This window comes from Cherax quadricarinatus, chromosome 78 (assembly GCF_038502225.1).
Source record: "Cherax quadricarinatus isolate ZL_2023a chromosome 78, ASM3850222v1, whole genome shotgun sequence".
Classification (NCBI taxonomy): Eukaryota; Metazoa; Arthropoda; class Malacostraca; order Decapoda; family Parastacidae; genus Cherax; species Cherax quadricarinatus.
The window spans coordinates 3163208-3189529 of NC_091369.1; the positions used below are offsets into that span (position 1 = coordinate 3163208).

At 38.4% G+C, this 26322-nt stretch overlaps 1 protein-coding gene across 4 annotated transcripts in view; it reads left to right on the forward strand.

The window, feature by feature from the left end:
• The first annotated feature begins 277 nt into the window (after positions 1-277).
• Positions 278-26322, forward strand: part of LOC128701556 (recQ-like DNA helicase BLM) — a 58831-nt gene continuing 32786 nt past the window's right edge. Inside the window, exons 1-10 of one of the 4 annotated variants that reach the window (XM_053795305.2) lie at positions 278-345; positions 4048-4210; positions 7219-7334; positions 8701-8894; positions 12205-12465; positions 19127-19247; positions 19757-20622; positions 21370-22090; positions 22557-22666; positions 24038-24186. In XM_053795305.2, coding sequence (XP_053651280.2) covers positions 4062-4210; positions 7219-7334; positions 8701-8894; positions 12205-12465; positions 19127-19247; positions 19757-20622; positions 21370-22090; positions 22557-22666; positions 24038-24186 — 2687 coding nt within the window. In that variant the 5' untranslated portion in view covers positions 278-345; positions 4048-4061. Of the gene's footprint in view, positions 346-1504; positions 2395-4047; positions 4211-7218; positions 7335-8700; positions 8895-12204; positions 12466-19126; positions 19248-19756; positions 20623-21369; positions 22091-22556; positions 22667-24037; positions 24187-26322 lie in introns of those variants that run through there. The other 3 variants (XM_070101568.1, XM_053795303.2, XM_053795307.2) reach the window with 3 other exon arrangements.

Consider the following 26322-nt stretch of genomic DNA (forward strand, 5'->3'; position numbering starts at 1 on the left):
CATACTTGTACATTTTGCAAATGTATCTTATTTAATATCCTATTAATAAGTGACCTATAATGCAAGTTATTTTCTATTTTATATATCTATTTTTAAACTAAAATTGAAAAAAACATTAAATATGTCAATAAAACAATGAAGGCAATATTATGAGGATTAGGATAATATGATAAGGATTAAACGGGTTTAGTAAGATATTATGTATGTATTTATTTATTTATATGATGGATATATAGAGTGAATAAAGTTACTTAGTGTAATGAAGTTGGTAGTTTATCCTGGGAGAAAAACACTGATTCCCGCCAGTAATGTTTGAGAACCAGTTTGTTTATGTTAGTGAGTGAGGTGAGTGTCTCCTGTGTTGTGTCTCCTGTGTTGTGTCTCCTGTGTTGTGTTGTGTCTCCTGTGTTGTCTCTTGTGTTGTGTCTGTTTCCTGTGTTGTGTCTCCTGTGTTGTGTTGTCTCCTGTGTTGTGTCTCCTGTGTTGTGTTGTGTCTCCTGTGTTGTGTTGTGTCTCCTGTGTTGTGTTGTGTCTCCTGTGTTGTGTCTCCTGTGTTGTCTCTTGTGTTGTGTCTCCTGTGTTGCGTTGTGTGTTTCCTGTGTTGTGTTGTCTGTTTCCTGTGTTGTGTTGTGTCTGTTTCCTGTGTTGTGTTGTGTCTGTTTCCTGTGTTGTGTCTCCTGTGTTGTGTCTGTGTTTCCTGTGTTGTGTCTCCTGTGTTGTGTTGTGTCTCCTGTGTTGTGTTGTGTTGTGTCTGTTTCCTGTGTTGTGTCTCCTGTGTTGTGTCTGTTTCCTGTGTTGTGTCTCCTGTGTTGTGTTGTGTCTGTGTTTCCTGTGTTGTGTCTCCTGTGTTGTGTCTGTTTCCTGTGTTGTGTCTCCTGTGTTGTGTTGTGTCTCCTGTGTTGTGTTGTCTCCTGTGTTGTGTTGTGTCTCCTGTGTTGTGTTGTGTCTCCTGTGTTGTGTTGGCTCCTGTGTTGTGTTGTGTTTCCTGTGTTGTGTTGTCTCCTGTGTTGTGTTGTGTCTCCTGTGTTGTGTTGTGTCTCCTGTGTTGTGTTGTGTCTCCTGTGTTGTGTTGGCTCCTGTGTTGTGTTGTGTTTCCTGTGTTGTGTTGTCTCCTGTGTTGTGTTGTGTCTCCTGTGTTGTGTTGTCTCCTGTGTTGTGTTGTGTCTCCTGTGCTGTGTTGTGTCTCCTGTGTTGTGTTGGCTCCTGTGTTGTGTTGTGTTTCCTGTGTTGTGTTGTCTCCTGTGTTGTGTTGTGTCTCCTGTGTTGTGTTGTGTCTCCTGTGTTGTGTTGGCTCCTGTGTTGTGTTGTTTCCTGTGTTGTGTCTCCTGTGTTGTGTTGTCTCCTGTGTTGTGTTGTGTCTCCTGTGTTGTGTTGGCTCCTGTGTTGTGTTGTTTCCTGTGTTGTGTCTCCTGTGTTGTGTTGTTTCCTGTGTTGTGTCTCCTGTGTTGTGTTGTCTCCTGTGTTGTGTTGTCTCCTGTGTTGTGACTCCTGTACTAGCCTAATTGTACTCGCCTAATTGTGGTGGCAGGGGTTGAGACATAGCTCCTGGCCCTGCTTCTTCACTGATCGCTACTAGGTTCTCTCTCTGCTCCATAACATTTATCATGCCTTGTCTTAAAGCTATGTATGGTTCCTGCCTCCACTACTTCACTTGCTAGACTATTCCACTTCCTGACAACTCTATGACTAAAGAAATGCTTCCTAACGTCCCTGTGACTCGTCTGAGTCTTCAACTTCCAATTGTGACCCTTTGTTGCTGTGTCCCCTCCCTGGAACATCCTGTCTCTGTCCACCTTATCTATTCCACGCAGTATTTTGTATGTCGTTATTATGTTTCCCCTGACCCTCCTGTCCTCCAGTGTCGCCAGGCCGATTTCCCTCAACCTTCTCTGGAACTATCCTTTTCGCAAACCTTTGCACTTTCTCTAATTTCTTGATGCGCTTGACCAGGTGTGGGTTCCAAACTGGTGCTGCGTACTCCAGTATGGGCCTGACGTACACGGTGTACAGTGTCTTGAACTATTCGCTACTGGGGTATCAGAACGATATTCTTAAATTTGCCAGGCGCCCATATGCTGCAGCAGTTATCTGGTTGATGTGCGCCTTAGGAGACGTGCTTGGTATTAAACTCACCCAAGATCTTTTTCCTTGAATGAGGTTTGCAGTCTTTGTCCACCTATCATATGCTCTGTTTGCGATCTTCTTTGCCCTTCCCTGATCTTCATGACTTTGCATTTGGTGGGGTTAAATTCGAGAAGCCAGTTGCTGGACCAGGTGTCCAGCCTGTCCAGGTCCCTTTGAAGTCCTGCCTGATCCTCATCTGATTTAATTCTCCTCATTAACTTCACATCATCTGTGTTGTGTCTCCTGTGTTGTGACTCCTGTGTTATGTAAGTAAGTTTATTCAGGTACTATACACAAATACAGTTACATAGATTATATATAGCAACATATGTGTAGAGATCCTTAGGATAACTCAAAAAAGTCAGAGTGACTTATTTCCATTGGGGTTGTGTCTCCTGTATTGTGAGTGAACTGTGTTGTGGGTGACTCCTGTGTTGTCTCCAGTGTTGAGTATTTCATGTGTTGTGTCTCCTGTGTTATGAGTGTTTCCTATGTTGTATCTCCTGTATTGTAAGTGTCTTCTGTATTGTGAGTGTTTCCTGTGTTGTGAGTGTTTTGTGTTGTGTTGTCTCCTGTGATATGAATAGTTGTGTTGTGTTGTCTCTTGTGATTTATGTAGATCTGCTATGAGTAACTTGCCTGTGTTGCGAGTGGCTGTGTTATGAAAAACCTGAATTTGTTGTGAGTAACTTGCCTGTGTTGTGAGTAGCTGTGTTATGAGTAACTTGCCTGTGTTGTGAGTAGCTGTGTTATGAGTAACTTGCCTGTGTTGTAGTATTTGACATTTTTAGACTGAATATTTTAACATTTTTGGTTTCTTGTGATGGGCTGTTCAATATTTTAGTCACTTTTAGATGATTTAAGACATTTTTTGGCGCAGCAATATTTTTTATTTCTGAAACCTTTCGTCTATAAATGTAGGTTTCTTCAGTCAAATACAGAGGTGACTAAACATGGAGACATCAGAAGCAGTTGATAAGTAAAGATGAAGTTATCAGTCCATCAGCCTTGAAGTGATGCTGAGGTGGTCAGTCCCTTAGAGTGGAGAAGTGTTCATCTCCATAGTTTTGAAGATGAGATTTATTTGGATGTTTAACCTGAAGGGTTAGCCAGCCAGGAGAACCCAAGAAAGTCAGTGTGTCATCGAGGACTGTCTTACTTATTTCCATTGTGATCTTGTCTCCCAGGATGCAACCCATACCAGGTGACTAATACCTAGGTACCTACTTACTGCTAGGTGAACAGGGACAGCAGGTGTAAGGAAACGTGCCCAACGTTTCCATCCAGCCTGAGGGTTAACCATAAACACTCAGTGTGAGAGGTGAGAGTGTTCCTTACCAAGCCATGGGACACCTTGTTCAAGACTGTGGGGCTGAATGTTTCTCCAGGCTGAGGGAGTGACCACATCAAAGTTATCTCTCCCCTGCTTCTGCTGTCTCCATATTTAGTCACCTCTCTATTTGAAGAAGCTTACTCTACAGGCAATATGTTTCAGAAATAAAGTTACCAACCTGTTGCACATGTCTCTCTCGTCTATTTGTTGGTATTGTATACCATTATTATAATGATATTTGGGCCCATTTATTTGCATAGCAGCAATTTCTACTTAGGTTTAGACCTGTATTGAGTACATATTGTATATGCAAATGCATATAAGAGGAAATTAATCCTAGTTAAATTTTTTTTTTTTTTTGCCTGTGATTAGATTTTTTGTGTTTATAACTGATTTTTTATTTTTTATAAGCTGTATATTTTTGAAGCTAATATAATTTCTAAATATTTTTAAGCTGATATAATTGCTGTACTTAGTTCACTGTCTATTATTTTTTTTTATTATTCTTAAGAATTGTGATTGTTAAGCAGGCAACTTGATCTTTCTATTTTCACACATTTTTGTTTATTTGTAAATTTATAATATTGCAGATGTAAAAGTTGAGATGTCCAGGTTGTGTCGGCGTGGTGCCAAAAGCCGTTCACCCCGCCAACGTAGTATGGTTGATTTTTTGGGGAATTCTCCTACTGTGTCAAATAATAGAATTCCATTCATTCCTCAAGTTGAAAAGTTTTCTAAGCCTGTTGCGAAAGTGTAAGTTATCACAGAAAGCAATTTGTGGGTTTTAAGTTAGTGAAAAATATGTAATCCACCATAATTATCTGCTTCTAGTTACAACAGTAGATCTGTACAGTACTTGTGAAATTACATCTTTGAAACTATGTATTATTGGGGTTGAGTCCTAGCTCTTGGCACTTCTCAACTTGCTTTTTGCCAGATTCATTCCCTCCTAGCCTCATAGGCCCTATCATACCTCCTAAATCTATGTATGTAGTCTGCCTCCATTTCCTCACCAAGATCATTCCACTTTCCAGCCACCCTTAAACTGAGGAAATGCTTCCTAGCATCTCTGTGGCTCATCTGTGTCTTTAACTTTCAGCTGTGTCCCCCAGGTTCCATTTCTCTTCTTTCAAGTATCCTGTGCTTCTTTGCACTATAAATTCCTCGTGTGTATTTTGTATGTTATCACATCTCCCCTGGTTCTTCTGTCTTCCATTGTTGTCAGATTCAATTCTGTTAGCCTTTCTTTGTAGTTCATGCCTCTTAATTCAAGAACAAGCCTTGTTGCTTGCTTCTGCACTTTATCCAATTTCTTAACATGCTGAGGTAGGGTAACTCAAAAAAAAAAAAAAAAAAAAATAATGAAACATTTACCATCTCTCATTCATTAGGTGTCTTGCCAGAAGTGTGCAGACATCATAATTCAGACGATTTTCCAAATTGCAGTATACCTACCCTTCCTTTAGAGTGCAGACACTGTAGTTCCCACCTTGAGGACTCAGATCTGTCTAATGGGTTTTTCTGAATCCCTTCGTAAATGCTACCTAGCTCATATTCCAAAAATCACAAGAATTCTTAAAAACCACTTGTCTCCATTCACTACAATCAAACACTTACTGTATGACCCCTTTTGTGTTTAGTGCCAAAGTTTTTTTTTTTTATTAAACCCTCTAGCCATCTCCAACCAAGGCAAGGTGACCTGACAAATAAGAAAACACTTTCACTGTCACTCATTTAATCAGTCTTGCTATGAGGGCACAGACATCACAATTCATTTGACACTCCAAACTGCAGCCTCTCCACTTTATTTATTTATTTATTTATTTATTTAATAATTGGCAGTTTGGAGGGATATGTTGTGTATCTTTATATGTGTAAGCTTCTAAACTGTTGTATTCTGAGCACCTCTGCAAAAACAGTGATAATGTGTGAGTGTGGTGAAAGTGTTGAATGATGATGAAAGTATTTTCTTTTTGGGGATTTTCTTTCTTTTTTGGGTCACCCTGCCTCGGTGGGAGACAGCCGAACATACATACAGAGGTACAAAAAAATACAGGTAAGAGCAGCATGCCATAGCCACTTGTATGCATAGCATTACAGGCAGGCTTAGAATTAACTTAAAGATTAACCAAGCAATGATGTAATCAGTGATAAAACATTATTGTAAACAGATAACAATAAAGCACAAATGAGTATTACAAAGACAGGTCATATGGTTGCATGCATTGCTGTACATTCAGTAGAATGGAGTATTCTGTTAGATAGTGTATTTAAAAAATAACAAAGTTAGATTGGGTCTTAGGTTTAACATTTATGTGATATAATTGTGAGAAACATTTAAGATATATAATTTATAAGGTTTAGTTATTCACTATTTATTTGGTTTTGGGTGAGTAAGTGATCTTTGAGAAGAGACTTGAATTTATAAACAGGTAGTGTTTCTTTTATATTTACAGGTAATGAATTCCAGATTTTAGGGCCTTTTATGTGCATTGAGTTTTTGCATAGTGTGAGATGGACACGAGGAACATCAAAGAGTGATCTGTGCCTTGTGTTATGGTCATGTGCTCTGTTGAGGTTGGAAAGGAGATGTTTGAGGGGAGGGTTAATATCAGAGTTAAGTGTTCTATGTATGTAATAGGTGCAGTAATAAGTATGGATGTTTTGTATGGTGAGTAGGTTTAGTGTTTTGAATATTGGTGGAGTGTGCTGCCTGTAGTGGGAATTTGTTATCATTCTGACTGCAGCCTTTTGTTGGGTAATTAGTGGTCTGAGATGGTTAATTGCTGTTGAGCCCCATGCACAAATTCCATAGGTGGGATAGGGGTAAATAAGAGAGTGATATAGGGCCAGGAGGGCTGACTGTGGAACATAGTACCGTATCTTCGATAGTATGCCTACAGTCTTGGAAATTTTCTTAGAAATTTGTTGTATATGTGTATGAAATTTGAGTCTATTATAAAGGTGGATTCCTAAGAATTTTCCCTCTGTTAGCTTTGTGATAGGTGATCCATTTATCATTATGTTAAGAGGGACATCTGTAGCTCTGTTACCAAACTGAATGAAGTAGGTTTTGTCAATGTTTAGTGTAAGTTTGTTAGTCCTCATCCAGGTAGATATTTTCTGTAATTCGGTATTTACAGTATTGGCTAGCATGACTGGGCTCGGGTGAGAGAAGACGTATGTAGTGTCATCTGCAAATAGTGTGGGTTTGAGTAATTGCAAAGCATTTGGTAGGTCATTTATGTATAGGAGAAAGAGAAGAGTGCCAAGGACACTTCCCTGTGGGACACCAACTGTAATTGGTTGTGCGGAAGAGTTTGCCCCATTTGTGTACACATGTTGGCTTCTGTTGCTGAGGTATGACTTGAGGTAGTTGAGGGAGTGCCCTCTTATACCATAGTGTGACAATTTTATGTGGAGCAAGTCATGGTCAACTGTATCAAAAGCTTTACGTAAGTCAATGAAGATCCCCAGTGGGACTTCTTTTTTCTCTATTGCAGTATATATATGTTCTAGCATGTGTATAATAGCATCATTAGTTATTAGTATTTTTTTATTGAGCTCTGACACCCTTACATAAGCCTTCTGGGTTCTTAAGCTCCTAGCACTCCAAACCTCTTTTATCCCCCTTCCACTAAATATTTCTGGAATGAAACCAGATGATTCAAACAAGTAGCAGCTACCAACTTTGCATTTACATTTTCTACACCATGATGCTGGTATGATTGTGTTTTAATAACTGTAGTGGTGCCTTGCAGATCCCCCCAGGCTATTAATGTGGTACCTGAATCAGCACATTCCACTAACTTCATTCTCATAGATGATGATTTTGATGATATCTGTGATTTTGAGTTGGATGCTTCCTTTAATAAAGGTAATTTTACTTTTATTTACATATATTTTTTCTAATTAATAGTTTTATTCTTATTTTTTGTTATAACTATTTTTATATTAGACAAAATTTTTATGTATCTCAGTCTAATTATTTAAGATAAATAATAAGATAATTATTTGGTATGCTCAGACACTTTTATGTTATTCATATTTATGGAGTATTAATTTTTTCGTATTTCACACTCATGATATTTTTTCAAGTGCTTTTTTTCATGTTTTGTTTACCACATCAGTTGTTATCTGCCTAGACAAGATAACCCAGAGAAGGAAACACATTCCCCATCATTCATTCACTAGCTGTCTTGCCACAATAGCATGGACATAAAAATTCAAGTGACCCCCTGAACTGCAACATCCCCACCCATCCTTCCGAGTGCAAGCATGTGAAGTCATAAAAACTACTTCCCTCCACTCCTATCTAACACATATGCACATGCCTGTTGGATTTCCAAGTGCCTTGCACACAAATCATCTTTTTCCCCCTCTCTCCAACCCTTCCTAAGTCAACCCTGACTGCTCCTTTCCCTTGACTACAGATTTATACACTCTCTAAGACTTCCTATTTTGCAGAGATGTTTAAAATAAATCATAATGCAGTGCTTCAAATGATTCACCAGTTCAGTTGGGCAACAGGTTAGCTTGGAAGAATGCCTTTGGTGTTCCTGGATTCTTTTGTGGCCTGTCTAGTCCTGGCTGTTGTATAATTTTTGCTGCAGACCAATAAATGCTTAATTTGTTCATTTGTCAGTGTGGCTGATGTGCATTTTGTTAAATACGTTCACTTAGTACCTGCAAAACTAAGACAAAGTTGGTTTTTCTCATTTATCTCAAGGGCTGCTATATTTGCCTTTTTCTGAAACTGAATACAGGTCAACCATCACTAATCCGGCAATCAGTTATCCAGTTCCGTCAGTAATCCGGCACTAATTTCGGCTAGCATAATTTCAGATTTCATCATTATACTGACTCAAATCATTATACTGACTCAAATTTCATCATTATACTGACTCAGAAATTGTGCAGATGGTTGTAAATCTACAGCATCAAGCCAGTGCAGGAGAAAGGAGTGATGAAAATGAGGAAGATGTAGCAGAAAGTCTCTCTATTGATAGGTTAATTAAGTGTATTCTAACCTAACCACTCTGTACTCCAGCAAACTCACTAATCTGGCACACTACAGGTTCCAGTGATGCCAGATTAGTTATGGCCGACCTGTATTAGCATTATCTATGTAAACCTTATCCATTAGTCACAGCTGCTTGTTTGTAATGCATTATTTTGTGACACTTGTATTTGGCATATAGATTTTCTTTTAGGGGATAAATGAATTATTCTTATCATTTTAGGAAAATCTGAAGGAACTAAGACTATCATAGAGAAAACTAGAGAGGATGAAGATGATATAAAACTTGTGTCACGAAAGAAGAAAAACAAACTTATTATTAGCTCTGATGATGAAACTGATCTAGAGAACACCATAGAGGAGTTCTCACCAACGAAGACAGAAGAGGTTACTGTTCCTCCCATGACAAAACCCAAGGTAAAAAATGCATTAATTTTCTTATAAAATAAAATGTGTATGTATTTTTGTCCTAGGTAGTAGGTTGGTAGACAGCAACCACCCAGGGAGGGTGGTTGCTGTCTTCCAACCGCCCTGCCAATTGAGTAAAACGAAAGCTTGTAATTGTTTTACATGATGGTAGGATTGCTGGTGTCTTTTTCTCTCTTAAACATGCAAGATTTCAGGTACGTCTTGCTGTTTCTACGTACATTTAGTTCACACTACATATGCATGTACAAGCATATATATAGTACATTACACCCTTCTGGGTTTTCTTCTATTTTTCTTACTAGTTCTTGTTGTTCATTTCCACTTAACTCCATGGGGAAGTGGAACAGAATTACTCCATGGGGAAGTGGAACAGAATTGCTCCTCCGTAAGCCATGCGTGTCGTAAGAAGCACCTAAAATTCCAGGAGCAAGGGGCTAGTAACCTTTTTTCCTGTATATATGTTACTAAATGTAAAAGGAGAAACTTTCATTTTTCGTTTTGGGCCGCCCTGCCTCGGTGGGATACAGCCGGTGCATTGAAAGAAAGAAGATGTATTTTTGTCCTTCCTGTCTACATCCAACATTGGATATACATATGTCTTTGTTGTAGTGAATGGCACAAATTGGTAACAGTAAGAGAATTTATTAAAAATTTTTTGATGGAAAAAGGAATAGGAACATAAGAAAGAAGGAACACTGCAACAGGCCTACTGACCCATGCGGAGCAGGTCCATGCCCCCCCCCTCCCCCGGATTAGCCCGATGACCCACCCAGTCTGGTCACCTCCACTCAAGGAAGGAGCACGGCACCAGACCCAGCAGCACAAGCTAGTCAGGCCCATCTCACACCCACCCACACCCACCCACACCCACCCACACCCACCCACACCCACTCATGTATTTATCTAACCTATTTTTAAAACTACACAACATTTTAGCCTCAATAACTGTACTCTGGAGTTTGTTCCACTCATCCACAACTCTATTACCAAACCAGTGCTTTCCTATATCCTTCCTGAATCTGAATTTTTCCAACTTGAAACCATTGCTGCGAGTCCTGTCTTGGCTTGAAATTTTCAGCACGCTATTTACATCCCCTTTATTTATTCCTGTTTTCCATTTATACACTTCGATCATATCCTCCCCTAATTCTACGCCTTTCGAGAGAGTGCAGATTCAGGGCCCTCAGTCTATCCTCATAGGGAAGATTTCTGATGCATGGGATCATCTTTGTCATCCTCCTCTGTACGTTTTCCAGAGCGTTTAGTATATCCATTCTGTAATACAATGACCAGAACTGAGCAGCATAGTCTAAATGAGGCATAACCAAGGATATATAGAGTTGAAGAACAACCTGAGGAATTCTATTATTTATACTTCTAGATATGAAGCCAAGAATTCTGTTAGCTTTATTGCGAACACTAATGCACTGTTGTCTTGGTTTTAGATTACTGCTAACCAGAACTCCTAAATCCTTTTCGCAATCAGTAGTATTCAGATCTACATTATTTAGTTTATATGTGGCATTGTTATTTTCCTGTCCAACATTTAGAACTTTGCATTTGTCTGTATTAAACTGCATCTGCCACTTCTCTGACCATTGCATCAGTCTATTTAAATCATCCTGGAGTGCTCTAGTGTCCTCATTAGAATGAATTGAACGGCCTATTTTGGTGTCATCAGCAAATTTGCTTACGTTGCTATTTGTTCCCTCATCTATGTCGTTTATGTAAATTGTGAACAACAACGGGCCCAACACTGACCCCTGAGGAACACTGCTTGTGATGTGCCCCCATTCTGATTTCTCCCCATTTATGCAAACTCTCTGCTGCCTATTTGTCAGCCATGCCTCTACCCAGGATAAAATTTCTCCTCCTATTCCGTGTGCCTTAAGTTTCCTCAATAGCCTCTGATGTGGAACTCTATCGAAAGCCTTACTGAAGTCCATATACACAATATCATATTCATTACCATGATCTACCTCCTCAAACACCTTAGTGAAAAATGTTAGTAAATTCGTAAGACAGGAACGCCCCTTCGTAAAACCATGTTGAGATTCGTTAATCAATCTGTACCTATCAAGATGGCTATGAATTACTTTGGCAATTATTGATTCCATAAATTTTCCCACTATGGAGGTAAGGTTTATTGGTCTATAGTTCGAAGCCAAGGACCTGTCACCTGCCTTGTAAATAGGTACTATTACATTTGCCATTTTCCACTTATCAGGCACTATGCCAGTTTGTAGTGATATATTAAAAAGGTTAGCCAAAGGTATGCTAAGTTCTTCTTTACATTCCTTTAACACCCTTGCAAACAGTTCATCAGGGCCTGGGGATTTGTTAGGTTTTAGTTTCTTTATTTGTCTGAGGGCCACGTTACTAGTTACCACAATCGTGCATAGTTTATTATCGTCCTGTTCTACATAATCTATTATTTCAGGAATATCGCTAGTATTTTCCTGGGTGAAAACTGAGAGGAAGTAGGTATTGAGAATTTCACACATATCCTTATCACTGTCAGTGATCTGACCAGAGTTACTCTTAAGTGGGCCAATCTTGTCCCTAATCTTACTTCTGTATACCTGAAAGAACCCTTTTGGGTTAGTCTTTGAATCCCTTGTGACCTTAGCTTCATAATCTCTTTTTGCTTTTCTTATTCCTTTCTTTATTTCTCTCTTTAATTGAATATGTTGATTTCTTAACTGCCCATCCCCTCTTTTCATATGCCTGTATATGGCTCTCTTTTGACCAATGAATGTGAAGATAAAATTTTGAGTTTTTCTATGTTTTTGGGTTTTCAGAGGCCAAATTGCATTAAAAAAAATTTTATCACTAGTTTGTAGAATAAATGAGCTGAGGAAATGAATTGAGCAGTTGTGAATGACAGTAGGCCCACTAAGTTAACCCTGAGGAAACTAAGAGGGGTGACATTTCTTTCAATTGATTTTTGTTTTATCATAACTCATATTTCAGCACCAAAATGTAGTCTGCTACAGTTTCTCAGTCTCCATATTACCCTTTCCAGTGACTGCTGCTCTTGCATGTTATACTTTATAAAGAGCAATCAGATGGAAACTGCTGTATAATATCATGCTTGAGGATAATTGTGTATGTGGAGCTTGTGGACTGTGTTGAGTGATAGGCCTTTGTTATTGATTTACTCAGTTACATGTAACTATAAGACCCAACTTATGAATGACTTATAAAGGAGATTTAGAGATATACTAAATTATTTTGTGTGATTCATAAAATTACATGATTTTGAATGCATGTTCCCAAGATTTTTCTCTTTTTTCAGATCAACCCACTAGAAATTCAAAATAAGCTTTGTCAAGAAAATGAAAATATTTTTAACAATGTTGGACAGTCACTATACAAAGCTAAAGGAAATTTTGATGAGAAGACAGTTAAAGGAAAAGTTGTTGATTCTGACTGTATTTCTAATAAAGCTCCTGTCAAATTCACAAAAGCTTCCAAGTTAACAACAGCTCACAGACTCGTTACTGATGAGCCAAGTGACACACAAGTGCATGACTTCTTTCATTCTTTGGACCAGGAGGTATTTTTCTGAATATTTGTAATTATTACAGATACAACATCAGTTTTCTGGACACATTGTCCAGAAACTCATAATCCACAAACATTTACAAGCAGGAACTTGAAATTCCTGCAGCAGTGTATTTACCACCCAACTGTACGTCACCTATCCAACCCCAAGACGAAAAAATGCTGTGCTCTCTAAGGGCAAAAAACTCGGTAATCCAGAAAGGCTTTAGAACCAATGGGTCCGGAAAATCGATGTTGTACCTGTATTTTCTGATGAGTAAGGTGTTTCACTGCAAATAAAATACTGTATAACCATTAAGTAATCTTCAGTACATTGAGGTTTGCAATTTCTTAGCAAAAGAGAATAGAGTTAAAATAACGTGGGATCATCACTCTCTGGACCATTGTAACCAATGCAATGTTCCATTCCTCTTTCTTTAGTAATCTTTATTCTGCACCTTAGAATATCAGTCACCATATCAATACTAAGAATAGATGTAGAACATTATCTTAAGTAGACATTTTTTTTTTTTTTTCAACAAGTCGGCCGTCTCCCACCGAGGCAGGGTGACCCAAAAAAGAAAGAAAATCCCCAAAAAGAAAATACTTTCATCATCATTCAACACTTTCACCACACTCACACATTATCACTGTTTTTGCAGAGGTGCTCAGAATACAACAGTTTAGAAGCATATACGTATAAAGATACACAACATATCCCTCCAAACTGACAATATCCCAAAACCCCTCCTTTAAAGTGCAGGCATTGTACTTCCCATTTCCAGGACTCAAGTCCGACTATATGAAAATAACCGGTTTCCCTGAATCCCTTCACTAAATATTACCCTGCTCACACTCCAACAGATCGTCAGGTCCCAAGTATCATTCGTCTCCATTCACTCCTATCTAACACGCTCATGCACGCTTGCTGGAAGTCCAAGCCCCTCGCCCACAAAACCTCCTTTACCCCCTCTCTCCACTGCCTCCAACCGTCTTCTCGCTGCTGCATTTACCACCCAAGCTTCACATCCATATAAGAGTGTTGGTACTACTATACTTTCATACATTCCCTTCTCTGCCTCCATAGATAACGTTTTTTGACTCCACATATACCTCAACGCACCACTCACCTTTTTTCCCTCATCAATTCTGTGATTAACCTCATCCTTCATAAATCCATCCGCCGACACGTCAACTCCCAAGTATCTGAAAACATTCACTTCTTCCATACTACTCCTCCCCAATTTGATATCCAATTTTTCTTTATCTAAATCATTTGATACCCTCATCACCTTACTCTTTTCTATGTTCACTTTCAACTTTCTACCTTTACACACATTCTCAAACTCATCCACTAACCTTTGCAATTTTTCTTTAGAATCTCCCATAAGCACAGTATCATCAGCAAAAAGTAACTGTGTCAATTCCCATTTTGAATTTGATTCCCCATAATTTAACCCCACCCCTCTCCCGAACACCCTAGCATTTACTTCTTTTACAACCCCATCTATAAATATATTAAACAACCATGGTGACATTACACATCCCTGTCTAAGACCTACTTTTACCGGGAAGTATTCTCCCTCTCTTCTACACACCCTAACCTGAGCCTCACTATCCTCATAAAAACTCTTAACAGCATTTAGTAACTTACCACCTATTCCATATACTTGCAACATCTGCCACATTGCTCCTCTATCCACTCTATCATATGCCTTTTCTAAATCCATAAATGCAATAAAAACTTCCCTACCTTTATCTAAATACTGTTCACATATATGCTTCAATGTAAACACTTGATCTACACATCCCCTACCCACTCTGAAGCCTCCCTGCTCATCCGCAATCCTACATTCTGTCTTACCTCTAATTCTTTCAATTATAACCCTACCGTATACTTTTCCTGGTATACTCAGTAAACTTATTCCTCTATAATTTTTACAATCTCTTTTGTCCCCTTTCCCTTTATATAAAGGGAATATACATGTGAAAGTTTTTCTTTTTCGGGCCACCCTGCCTTGGTGGGAATCGGCCAGTGTGATAAAAAAAAAAAAAAAAAAAAAAAATATACATGTTCTCCGCCAATCCCTAGGTACCTTCCCCTCTTTCATACATTTATTAAACAAAAGTACCAACCACTCCAACATTATATCCCCCCCTGCTTTTAACATTTCTGTCATGATCCCATCAGTTCCAGCTGCTTTACCCCCTTTCATTCTACGTAATGCCTCACGTACCTCCACCACACTTACATTCTGCTCTTCTTCACTCCTAAAAGATGGTATACCTCCCTGGCCAGTGCATGAAATTACTGCCTCCCTTTCTTCCTCAACATTTAAAAGTTCCTCAAAATATTCTTGCCATCTACCTAATACCTCCCTTTCCCCATCTACTAATTCCCCTACTCTGTTTTTAACTGACAAATCCATACTTTCCCTAGGCTTTCTTAACTTGTTTAACTCACTCCAAAATTTTTTCTTATTTTCATTAAAATTTCTTGACAGTGCCTCTCCCACTCTATCATCTGCTCTCCTTTTGCACTCTCTCACCACTCTTCACCTTTCTTTTACTCTCCATATACTCTGCTCTTCTTATAACACTTCTGCTTTGTAAAAACCTCTCATAAGCTACCTTTTTCTTATTTATCACACCCTTTACTTCATCATTCCACCAGTCACTCCTCTTTCCTCCTGCCCCCACCCTCCTATAACCACAAACTTCTGCCCCACATTCTAATACTGCATTTTTAAAACTATTCCAAACCTCTTCAACCCCCCCACTACTCATCTTTGCACTAGCCCACCTTTCTGCCAATAGTCGCTTATGTCTCACCCGAACTTCCTCCTCCCTTAGTTTATACACTTTCACCTCCCTCTTACTTGTTGTTGCCACCTTCCTCTTTTCCCATCTACCTCTTACTCTAACTGTAGCTACAACTAAATGATGATCCGATATATCAGTTGCCCCTCTATAAACGTGTACATCCTGGAGCCTACCCATCAACCTTTTATCCACCAATACATAATCTAACAAACTACTTTCATTACATGCTACATCATACCTTGTATATTTATTTATCCTCTTTTTCATAAAATATGTATTACTTATTACCAAATTTCTTTCTACACATAGCTCAATTAAAGGCTCCCCATTTACATTTACTCCTGGCACCCCAAATTTACCTACTACTCCCTCCATAACATTTTTACCCACTTTAGCATTGAAATCCCCAACCACCATTACTCTCACACTTGATTCAAAACTCCCCACGCATTCACTCAACATTTCCCAGAATCTCTCTCTCTCCTCTACACTTCTCTCTTCTCCAGGTGCATACACGCTTACTATAACCCACTTTTCACATCCAATCTTTATTTTACTCCTCATAATCCTTGAATTTATACATTTGTAGTCCCTCTTTTCCTGCCATAGCTTATCCTTCAACATTATTGCTACTCCTTCTTTAGCTCTAACTCTATTTGAAACCCCTGACCTAATCCCATTTATTCCTCTCCATTGAAACTCTCCCACCCCCTTCAGCTTTGTTTCACTTAAAGCCAGGACATCCAGTTTCTTCTCATTTATAACATCCACAATCATCTCTTTCTTATCATTTGCACAACATCCACGCACATTCAGACTTCCCACTTTGACGATTTTCTTCTTCTTATTCTTTTTAGTAATCTTTACAGGAAAAGTAGACATATAATCCTAAATTATTTGGAATTTGATCTAATTCACCTAAGCAGCACATTTGTGTTATAGATGAAGCTGGAGCATCTCCCCCACAGTTGAACAAAATGATCTGGAACAAATTGGAAGTTTTGTGTTGAAACAAACAACAATTCAAAATAAAAGAATACAGAATAATGGTGTTCATTGAAGAGCATATAAGAATTCAGGGCAATTTTGACATTTACTGATGACATGAATATACTTTTTACTTAAAAAAAGGGCTTTAGTGATTTTTTATTTATGATGGGTTTGGAATAAATAACTTTAATATATACATATTAAAGTTGTTTGTGGCTGGTTAAGAGGATTAGGTTAATTTTAATTGGTACTGTATCATAGATGAAATACCGCATGTATACAGTGGACCCCCGCATAGCGACCTTAATCCGTGCAAGAGGGCTGGTTGTTATGCGAAATGTTCGGTATGCGAATGAATTTTCCCCATAAGAAATAATGGAAATCAAATTAATCCGTGCAAGACACCCAAAAGTATGAAAAAAAAATTTTTACCACATGAAATATACATTTTCCTACACACAAAGAGAAGGATACATGCACAATAGTAGAGTAGTACATGCACAATATATATTGTGCATGTACTACTCTACTAAATGAAGAATAAATGACACTTACCTTTATTGAAGATGCAGCAATGACTGATGAGACACTGTGTCCTGGGAGTGCCTTTTCCTCCTGAGTACTGTAGGTCCTGTTTGGTATTTTCTTCCAGAACAGGCCTTATCACTGTGTATGTCACTACGATTCTTAAATCTCTCAAACCAACCTTTGCTGGCTCTAAATTCACCAATATGAGCACTAGTTCCAGGCATTTTCCCTGTTCACCTGGGTGTTAGTCGACTGGTGTGGTGTGGGTTGCATCCTGGGAGACAAGATTAAGGACCCCAATGGAAATAAGTTAGACAGTCTTCGATGACACTGACTTTTTTGGGTTATCCTGGGTGGCAAATCCTCTGGGGTTAATTGTTTCTTGGTATTCTCAATAAGCCACACCAACAACGGTGGTACAGCAGCAGCAGCAGCTGACGGTGGTACAGCAGCAACAGACGATGCTACAGCAGCAACAGACGATGCTACAGCAGCAACAGACGATGCTACAGCAGCAGCAGATGCTACAGCAGCAACTGACGATGTTACAGCAGCAGCAGACGATGCTACAGCAGCAACTGACGATGTTACAGCAGCAGCAGACGATGCTACAGCAGCAGCAGCAGCAGACGATGCTACATCAGCAGCAGCAGCTGACGGTGGTACAGCAGCAACAGACGATGCTACAGCAGCAACAGACGATGCTACAGCAGCAACAGACGATGCTACAGCAGCAACAGACGATGCTACAGCAGCAGCAGACGATGCTACAGCAGCAGACGATGCTACAGCAGCAGCAGACGATGCTACAGCAGCAGCAGACAATGCTACAGCAGCAGCAGATGGTACTGCAGCAGCAGCAGCAGCAGCTGACGGTGGTACAGCAGCAGCTGTACCACCAATAGTAGCGATGGTTGATTGGGGTTTATTATACAACCTGGCCAGCTCGGAGACACGCACTCCACTTTTATACTTATCAATGATCTTTTTCTTCATCTCCATAGTAATTCTCACCCTTATTGCTGTAGGGTTGGCACTAGAAGCTTTCTTGGGGCCCATGGTCACTTATTTTCTAGAAAAAATCACCAAAAACACTGTAATAATACGAAATATTTCGATTGTATGCTTTGATGTTACCGCGGAGGCTGGCTGGTAAACAATGCCACCGGCGGAACATGTGAGCGTGGCTCAGGCCGCACATTGGACGCGTCTCGAACGAAGGGCGGTGAGCGGGTTTTTGGGCGGTATGCGAGGCAAAATTTTTGCGATCAAAGCGTCCGGTATGCGGATTGTACGGTATGCGATGCTTCCGGTATGCGGGGGTCCACTGTACATTGTAAATGCTACTCCAATTTTTACTTATTAAAGTGTTTGACACTTCCTTACTTTGCAAGACAAATCATTCTAATTTAGACTCACCAAGTTACCCCATTTTAACAAAATAGAAGCAGACTTGAGTTCTGGAGGTGAAAAGGGCAGTGCCTATGCTCTTGAAGGAGGTGTGGGAATGTTGTAGCCAGAGGGTAATCTGAATTGTGATAGTACGCTTATGGCAAGACAGCAGTTAAGTGAATGATGGTGAATGTGTTTTCTTCTTTGAATCACTCTGATTTGACAGGAGATGGCCATTGAGAAAAAAAAAAAAGCTTGTGGAAGCACATGGGAGAGGGTTTTTCATCCAGCAGCTGATTGTTATAGGCTAATGCTAGAAGTGGTGATGTGTATGTTAGTATTTTTATATCCATGCATTTTTAACATGGAACATTTGCTTTAACTTGTCAGCTGCTTCCAAACAAGGTGGAAGAACCCAAAGTAAAAGAAAAATATACTGGTAATTTTATTTCTTTCCTGTAACCTTTTTGGCCCATGGTATTTTAGTTGCCTTTTCTGACATATTTAGTTTATAAAGGTAGGATTATGGTAATTTTACTCATAGAAAATATGTGTAAAGTAAGTTCTGAATATATGAAGTATAGTGCCTGTGCTTTGAATAATGGGTGGGGATGGTGCAGTTCAGTGGGTTATTTGTATTTTGATGTCTTAGTTCTGTCAAGACAGCTGCTGAGTGAACAATGGTAAATGTGTTTTCTACTTTGCATCAACCTACCTTGGTGAAAAATGGCCACTATGATAAAAACAAACACATGCTATTGATATTTTATGACACACCAGCCATCTCCCACTGAGGTAGGGTAACCCAAAAGAAAGAGGAAACACACACACCATCATTCATTCAGTTATCGTCATGCTAAGGGTGTGCCAACATTGCACTTCAGATGACTCTCTGAATTTCATCACATGTTAATTCATTAAATTATAATTTTGTGTTTCAGGCAGATGTGGATTACATAGAATGTGCACCGCTCTCCCCACCAATTGTGGGTCTGAATACTCAGGCAGTGGATGACATCTTTACTCCAGCAGCTGTGGACGAAACTTTCCCTCGTAGTTTTGGTAAGGAATGTTTCTACTTTTATATTCTAATGACAGGTTAATTAAACTTGGTTTCTGTGACATAAAGTGTTCATTCCTTGAATGAGTCACCATCACTTTAAAGTGTTGAGTAATCTTTTTAATGTAGTTTTGTTCCATTTACTTCAGCAAAAGTGTTAATGATGTTTTATTGTAAACCAGTATATATATTTGTATTATAAATTAATGAAAACACCACATATTTAGAAAAAAAATCCAAATTAGAAACATTTTCTTAATTAATATTCAAAAGTTTATATTCTTAAAATTTTTTGAAAGTTTTCTCTCCTATTTAGAATTTTAATTTATTGACAGCATTTTTTTTTTTTTCAAATTAAAATTCAGAATTTATCCTATTAAAAAATCCAAGTTTTGTTCATAATTCTGAATTCAAAATTTATTTATTTAATTTTGGAAGATTTCAGTATGATATATAAGGGTAATGAATGAGATAGATATCGTTGTACAATATACACTTTCTGCATTTATAGAAGACAGTAAAAATGAAAGTAAGTTGCAAGAGATATCCAGAAATCATCTAGATGACATGAAACTCTCTACTAAACCTACAGTCTTCAAGCAATCTACAGCAATTCCAGTCATTGCAGATGTATCATCTGCAACTCCCTCTGCATCCTTAGACATTGCAAAAAAATGTTCTACAGTACCTGCAATTATAAATAAATCTATTGTAACCTCAGCTACTCCTAAGCAGTCTCTTGTAAACCCGGTCAGTGAAAATCAATCTCCCGTAATCCCAGTCATTGCAGCTGTACCCTCTGAAAGCTCATCTGCTCCTCTAGTCACTGAAAATCAGTCTTCATCCCAAATCATTGCAAACCAATCTTCAGCAGTTATAGCTGATATAAATCTACTTGCAACCTCCACGTTTGCAAAGCAGCCTTTTGGAAATCCAGTTATTGCAGATCAATTACCAACAGCACTATTCACTGTAAATCAGTCTGCAAATCCAGCAGCTGAATGGCAGTCTCCTGTAGATAAAGATATTGCAAATCATTCTGCATCCTCTGTTAAAACAAGTCATTGTTTGGTAGCTAAACAAGTTGCCACCCACATAGCTGCTAATGTGTCATCAGATATAGTTGAATCCAGCTCTACACTGCAAGACACATGTCTATCATCTACCACTGTGGAAGTTGCAAGACCATGTGTGTCTGCAGTACCAAGTGCACCTCCTTCCACATCAATGACTGATGCAGCTGCCACTCCACCTGCACATCAACATTTTGCTCCTTCAGTTACAAGCCGACTTTGTCTTCCTACAACCCATGACCTTTACTCTTCTACCTCAGATGGTTTCTCTATTGACCAGATTTTAAAGCATCCACTTCTTAGGGTGAGTTAATGTTCATGTGTATTGCTATTATGTAAACCCCTGTCATAACATGTGTTAAATTCCTGGAAATTGGCACATTATGAAAAATAGTATTGTGCAAAGTGAAGAACATGTAGGAAAAATAGTTATGGTACATTCCAGATTCCTCCATATTTGCCAGTGAAGTTGTACTAGGTAAAAATTACTAGAGTATAACTTATTGCATTGTTACTTGTTTTTTTGTTTACAGTGCTTATATTAAGAATTTTGCATATTATTGATATTTATAGTTGCAAATTTTCAATTGCTTTGCAAGAAAATTGTGCTTTGTGAAATCATGTTATAAGAAGGTTTACTGTAGTGTGTAGTGGCACTTGTGTAGTCATGTAGCTTGTTGCTTCCCATGAAAGACATACATGTAATTAGATTTCACCACCTCTGCTACATACTGATTTTATATTCTAGTTAGTTTACTTTTTCTCATTTCTTCATTCATTGACAGTGGTGAATAATGTTTCACCAATATTTTATTTATCACATGTTTTCCTTAGCATTTTCCATTAGTCTCAAGTTTATTTTATTTTACCTTTTGAAGGGCAGTGCCTTGATGCCTTGATTACCTCTTATTCCTCACTTCTTAAATATAATAATAATATTTTTATTAAATGTCATTTTTATCTTCAAGAGTTTTTTTTACCTTTCTATACATTCTTACATCTATACGCTGCTAAAATATGTATATATTTTATTATTTATAATTTCTTATAGATTTCTCAGCTAGAAGAGGAAGACTTAGCTATCATAAGTACTTTAAAGTCTTCATTGTTCAACTTGATGGCTGAGATGTTTATGAACATTCCTGCTGATGTTCTTCGACAAGTTCCGAATTATGATGTTATACAACACTTGAAAATTGTTAATGCCCTTACTAAAATAAAAAAACTTTCTGAAAAGGAAAAGGAATTCAAATTAAAATTACTAAGAACTATTAAGGATGATCAGTCTGAAGAAAAATATAATGAGAATCAATTGAAAGTTCATGCTTTAAGTCTTAGTCCTAATGACAAACATTACCAGCAAAGTGGCCATGCAATGAAGACTTGTTCTGGTGAGAATGATGTGACAGACATTGGAAACAGCATGTTATACCTTAATCATCCAATTAGAACATTGTCTGACAAATTATTCAAAAAAGTTAATCAGAATAATGTTAGTAGCGAAGGGAATGTGTCTATAAATGTTAGAGACACTACACCCACCATGAGTAGTGCTCCCTGTGGAGACAGCTTCTTCGATTCACCCATCACCCTAAGTAAGTCAGTCAAGAAACAGAAGACAGTGCCACAAGGAGAATCAACTCCAAAATTCTCCTTTGTTGGAAGAAGAAGAGATAGTTCCCATGTAAAGAAAGTGGAAGAAAAGAATGATTTGGAAGTTGGAAGATCTCCAGTTTTTCGACCCTCTCAGCCACAGCAACATCACAATAAAGGTATGTAATTGATAAATTTTCATTTCTCACATCAGTTCTTAGGAAAAATCTATGAAGAAAAAGTCCTCAGGATGTGCTGTACGTATTTTTAATCAGATAGTATGTCAGTGTTACCACTTCCTTTATGTTAGAAGCTGTAGTCATAATTATATCCATAATTTTTATAGGGGTAGACTGTTAAGCCAGTAGAAGGCCTCGGTCAGGTGAACAAAAGCTCCAGTGGTGAGTCATCATATGACTAAGACTCATGTCAGGAAATACTTGTCCTATTTCCTGACAAATCTTACCTAACCTGACTTTCCTTTATGACCCCATCTCTGACCACTCGTTAGTGCTTGCATCTCACAGTTCCAAGCAGGCACCATTACTTCTTGAAGTTATTTAGAGAACTGTTGATGTCAGTTTGATGAGTGTTGAAAGGATATAATAAAGAAAATATATCTTATGTTTTGTTTATTTTGTCCAGGAGTTCCTACCCCAACACAATTTATTGAAAATTTGGATGATACATCAGATTTTGCCGATTTTTATGAAGATTGTGAAATTGCTGACAGCTCACCAACTCAGTGTAACAAGGTTAGTGCTTCAGTTAAAAGTAGCTTCTACAGAATTATCTTTGCAGAATTTTGCCATCTTTGAAAAATTTATCATTCCCAAAAATTTTTCTTAAGAAATTATCCTCTTTACAGAAATTATCTTTAAAATGTTATTGTCAAGACATTGATTCATAATTAATTCATAACCCAGTCATGTAAACCAAAATTTACATGTAATACTCTGGCTAAGACCATTCAGTGAGCAACTATTTGTGCAGCAGTTAGATATTATTCTGGAGGGAAAGGATTTATCAGTCACTTACCTCTTATATGATGTATAGATCTCCTTTAGTCATTATTACAACCCAGGATTCCAAATGTCCTGTTATCCTGGGTGTAAAGGGAGCAAAATAAAAACAGCAGAAAAGTTTTGACTTATATTATCCTTCACCAATTTAGAACAGCAACATGTACACTATATACACTATGTACAGTGATAGGTATTAGTGCATTCCACGGTAAGCAAGGCAGAATAGAAGCCACAAGAGAGCAGACCGTGCTTCAACCAGCTCTAGAATGGGAATGACAAGGGCAGACAGGAGAGTGGTACCCACATAACCTCTGCGATTGCCAAAACCATCTTTTTATTGAAAGTTAAGACACATGTGTCTTAACTTTCATATTGTCGGTATTTTGTACCTTTCTTGCACATCTTTTTATTGGCTGGAACCTGGTCACTAGTTGAACGACGGGCCCCCATCGTCAACTCTTAGTTACCTGGTTCGCTGGTTGGGGGAGATAGCCTGTAAATGAGGGTGTGTACATGCGCCGAATAAAGGTTATGTACTCTTTGCATGCCACAGTCATCATGGCATTTTAAATTTTTTTTTTACATTATCTTCACTGTGGCACCTTACATGTACACTTACTCCTACTAAAAATCACCTCTTGTTTATTCTGCAGTCTTTTGGTTTTTGTACAAACTAGTTCAAAAGTTATTTTTTTTTTTTATGGTCATTATATTTTGCCTCGGTGGGATACAGCTGGTTTGTTGGAAAAAAGAAATCTTTTAAATTGAAAAATTCATACTTGGGATGTCATTGAATGTGTATTCACTGGATTTCCCATTCTCGGCTCTTCCTCGTGAGCATTCTCTCTTATGAATATCAATGTTAACCACATTAGAATTTTCTTATGATTGTCAATATTTACCAGATTAGAACAATATTTAAAGTGATAGTATATCTGAAACAGAAAATAATTGAAGGACATTGAAGGCAATGAGCAGTTCTTGTATTTGCATTTTAGCAGCCTTGCATTATTTTGAAAACAGTATATGTAATTTTGTTTGTTTCATGCATGTTAATTTTTAAAATATCTAAAACTGACACTGATTTTATTTTTCCTAAAGAAACAGGGTATTACAATTGGAAGGAATAACAAAAAAATTGCTAATCAGGCCTTGCTTCTGAGGCCCAACAACACTGTCAATGACATTCATGATGCAGGTGATGACAATGAGGATGTTAATGAGTCAGTTCCATTGGCATCAAGGGCAAGGTAAAGCACTTATTAGTATTTTGTGACAAAAAATAAAATGTGAATTTGCAAAGTGTTAAATTGAAAAAAATTATCTACTGTATAATATGCCTATTGTTTTACATGATGGTAGAATTGTTGGTGTCTTTTTTTTTTCTATCTCATAAACATGCAGGAAAAGGAAAAGGCATATGACAGGGTGGATAGGGGAGCAATGTGACAGATGTAGCAGGTGTATGGTGTAGGAGGTAGGTTACTGAAAGCAGTGAAGAGTTTTTACGAGGATAGTGAGGCTCAAGTTAGAGTATGTAGGAAAGAGGGAAATTATTTCCCAGTAAAAGTAGGCCTCAGACAAGGATGTGTGATGTCACCGTGGTTGTTTAATATATTTATAGATGGGGTTGTAAGAGAAGTAAATGCGAGGGTCTTGGCAAGAGACGTGGAGTTAAAAGATAAAGAATCACACATAAAGTGGGAGTTGTCACAGTTGCTCTTTGCTGATGACACTGTGCTCTTGGGAGATTCTGAAGAGAAGTTGCAGAGATTGGTGGATGAATTTTGTAGGGTATGCAAAAGAAGAAAATTAAAAGTGAATACAGGAAAGAGTAAGGTTATGAGGATGACAAAAAGATTGGGTGATGAAAGATTGGATATCAGATTGGAGGGAGAGAGTATGGAGGAGGTGAATGTATTCAGATATTTGGGAGTGGACGTGTCAGCGGATGGGTCTATGAAAGATGAGGTGAATCATAGAATTGATGAGGGGAAAAGGGTGAGTGGTGCACTTAGGAGTCTGTGGAGACAAAGAACTTTGTCCTTGGAGGCAAAGAAGGGAATGTATGAGAGTATAGTTTTACCAACGCTCTTATATGGGTGTGAAGCATGGGTGATGAATGTTGCAGCGAGGAGAAGGCTGGAGGCAGTGGAGATGTCATGTCTGAGGGCAATGTGTGGTGTGAATATAATGCAGAGAATTTGTAGTTTGGAAGTTAGGAGGAGATGCGTGATTACCAAAACTGTTGTCCAGAGGGCTGAGGAAGGGTTGTTGAGGTGGTTCGGACATGTAGAGAGAATGGAGCGAGACAGAATGACTTCAAGAGTGTATCAGTCTGTAGTGGAAGGAAGGCGGGGTAGGGGTCGGCCTAGGAAAGGTTGGAGGGAGGGGGTAAAGGAGGTTTTGTGTGCGAGGGGCTTGGACTTCCAGCTGGCATGCGTGAGCGTGTTTGATAGGAGTGAATGGAGACAAATGGTTTTTAATACTTGACGTGCTGTTGGAGTGTGAGCAAAGTAACATTTATGAAGGGGTTCAGGGAAACCGGCAGGCCGGACTTGAGTCCTGGAGATGGGAAGTACAGTGCCTGCACTCTGAAGGAGGGGTGTTAATGTTGCAGTTTAAAAACTGTAGTGTAAAGCACCCTTCTGGCAAGACAGTGATGGAGTGAATGATGGTGAAAGTTTTTCTTTTTCGGGCCACCCTGCCTTGGTGGGAATCGGCCAGTGTGATAATAAAAAAAAATAATATAAAAAAAAAACATGCAGGATAATAGATATATTTTGCTACTTCTGCTTACACTTAGGTTGCAATACACATGCATGTAGACAAATATGTACATACCCATCTGGGTTTTCTTCTATTTTCTTAATAGTTCTTGTTCTTTATTTCCTCTTATGGGGAAGTGGAAAAGAATTCTTCCTCCATAAGCCATGTGTGTCGTAAGAGGCGACTGAAATGCCAGGAGCAAGGGGCTAATAACCCCTTCTCCTGTATAAATTTCTAAATTTAAAAGAAAAAACTTAAGTCTTTCTTTTTAGGCCACACTGCCTTGGTAGGATGCAGCTGGTGTGTTGAAAAATAATTTGCCTCATGAATCCTGTTTAGAAATTTTCTTTTGGATGTAATAAGCAAGCCTCTGGCAAGCCAATGATAGTGTAACTGATGGTGAAAGTGTTTCTTTTTTGGGTCACCCTGCCTTGGTGGGAGATGGCCAATGTGTTAAAAGAAGAAAGTGCATAGACTAGTTTTTTACTTCGAAAGAAGCAGTACCAAGTGACAAAGATAGTGTGTAGAAAGTAGCAACACCCAGTGGCTTAGAAGAAGATAGGTCAGCTATTAGGATAATTCCTTTGCCTCATTTTACAGTCAAAGTTATTAGACAG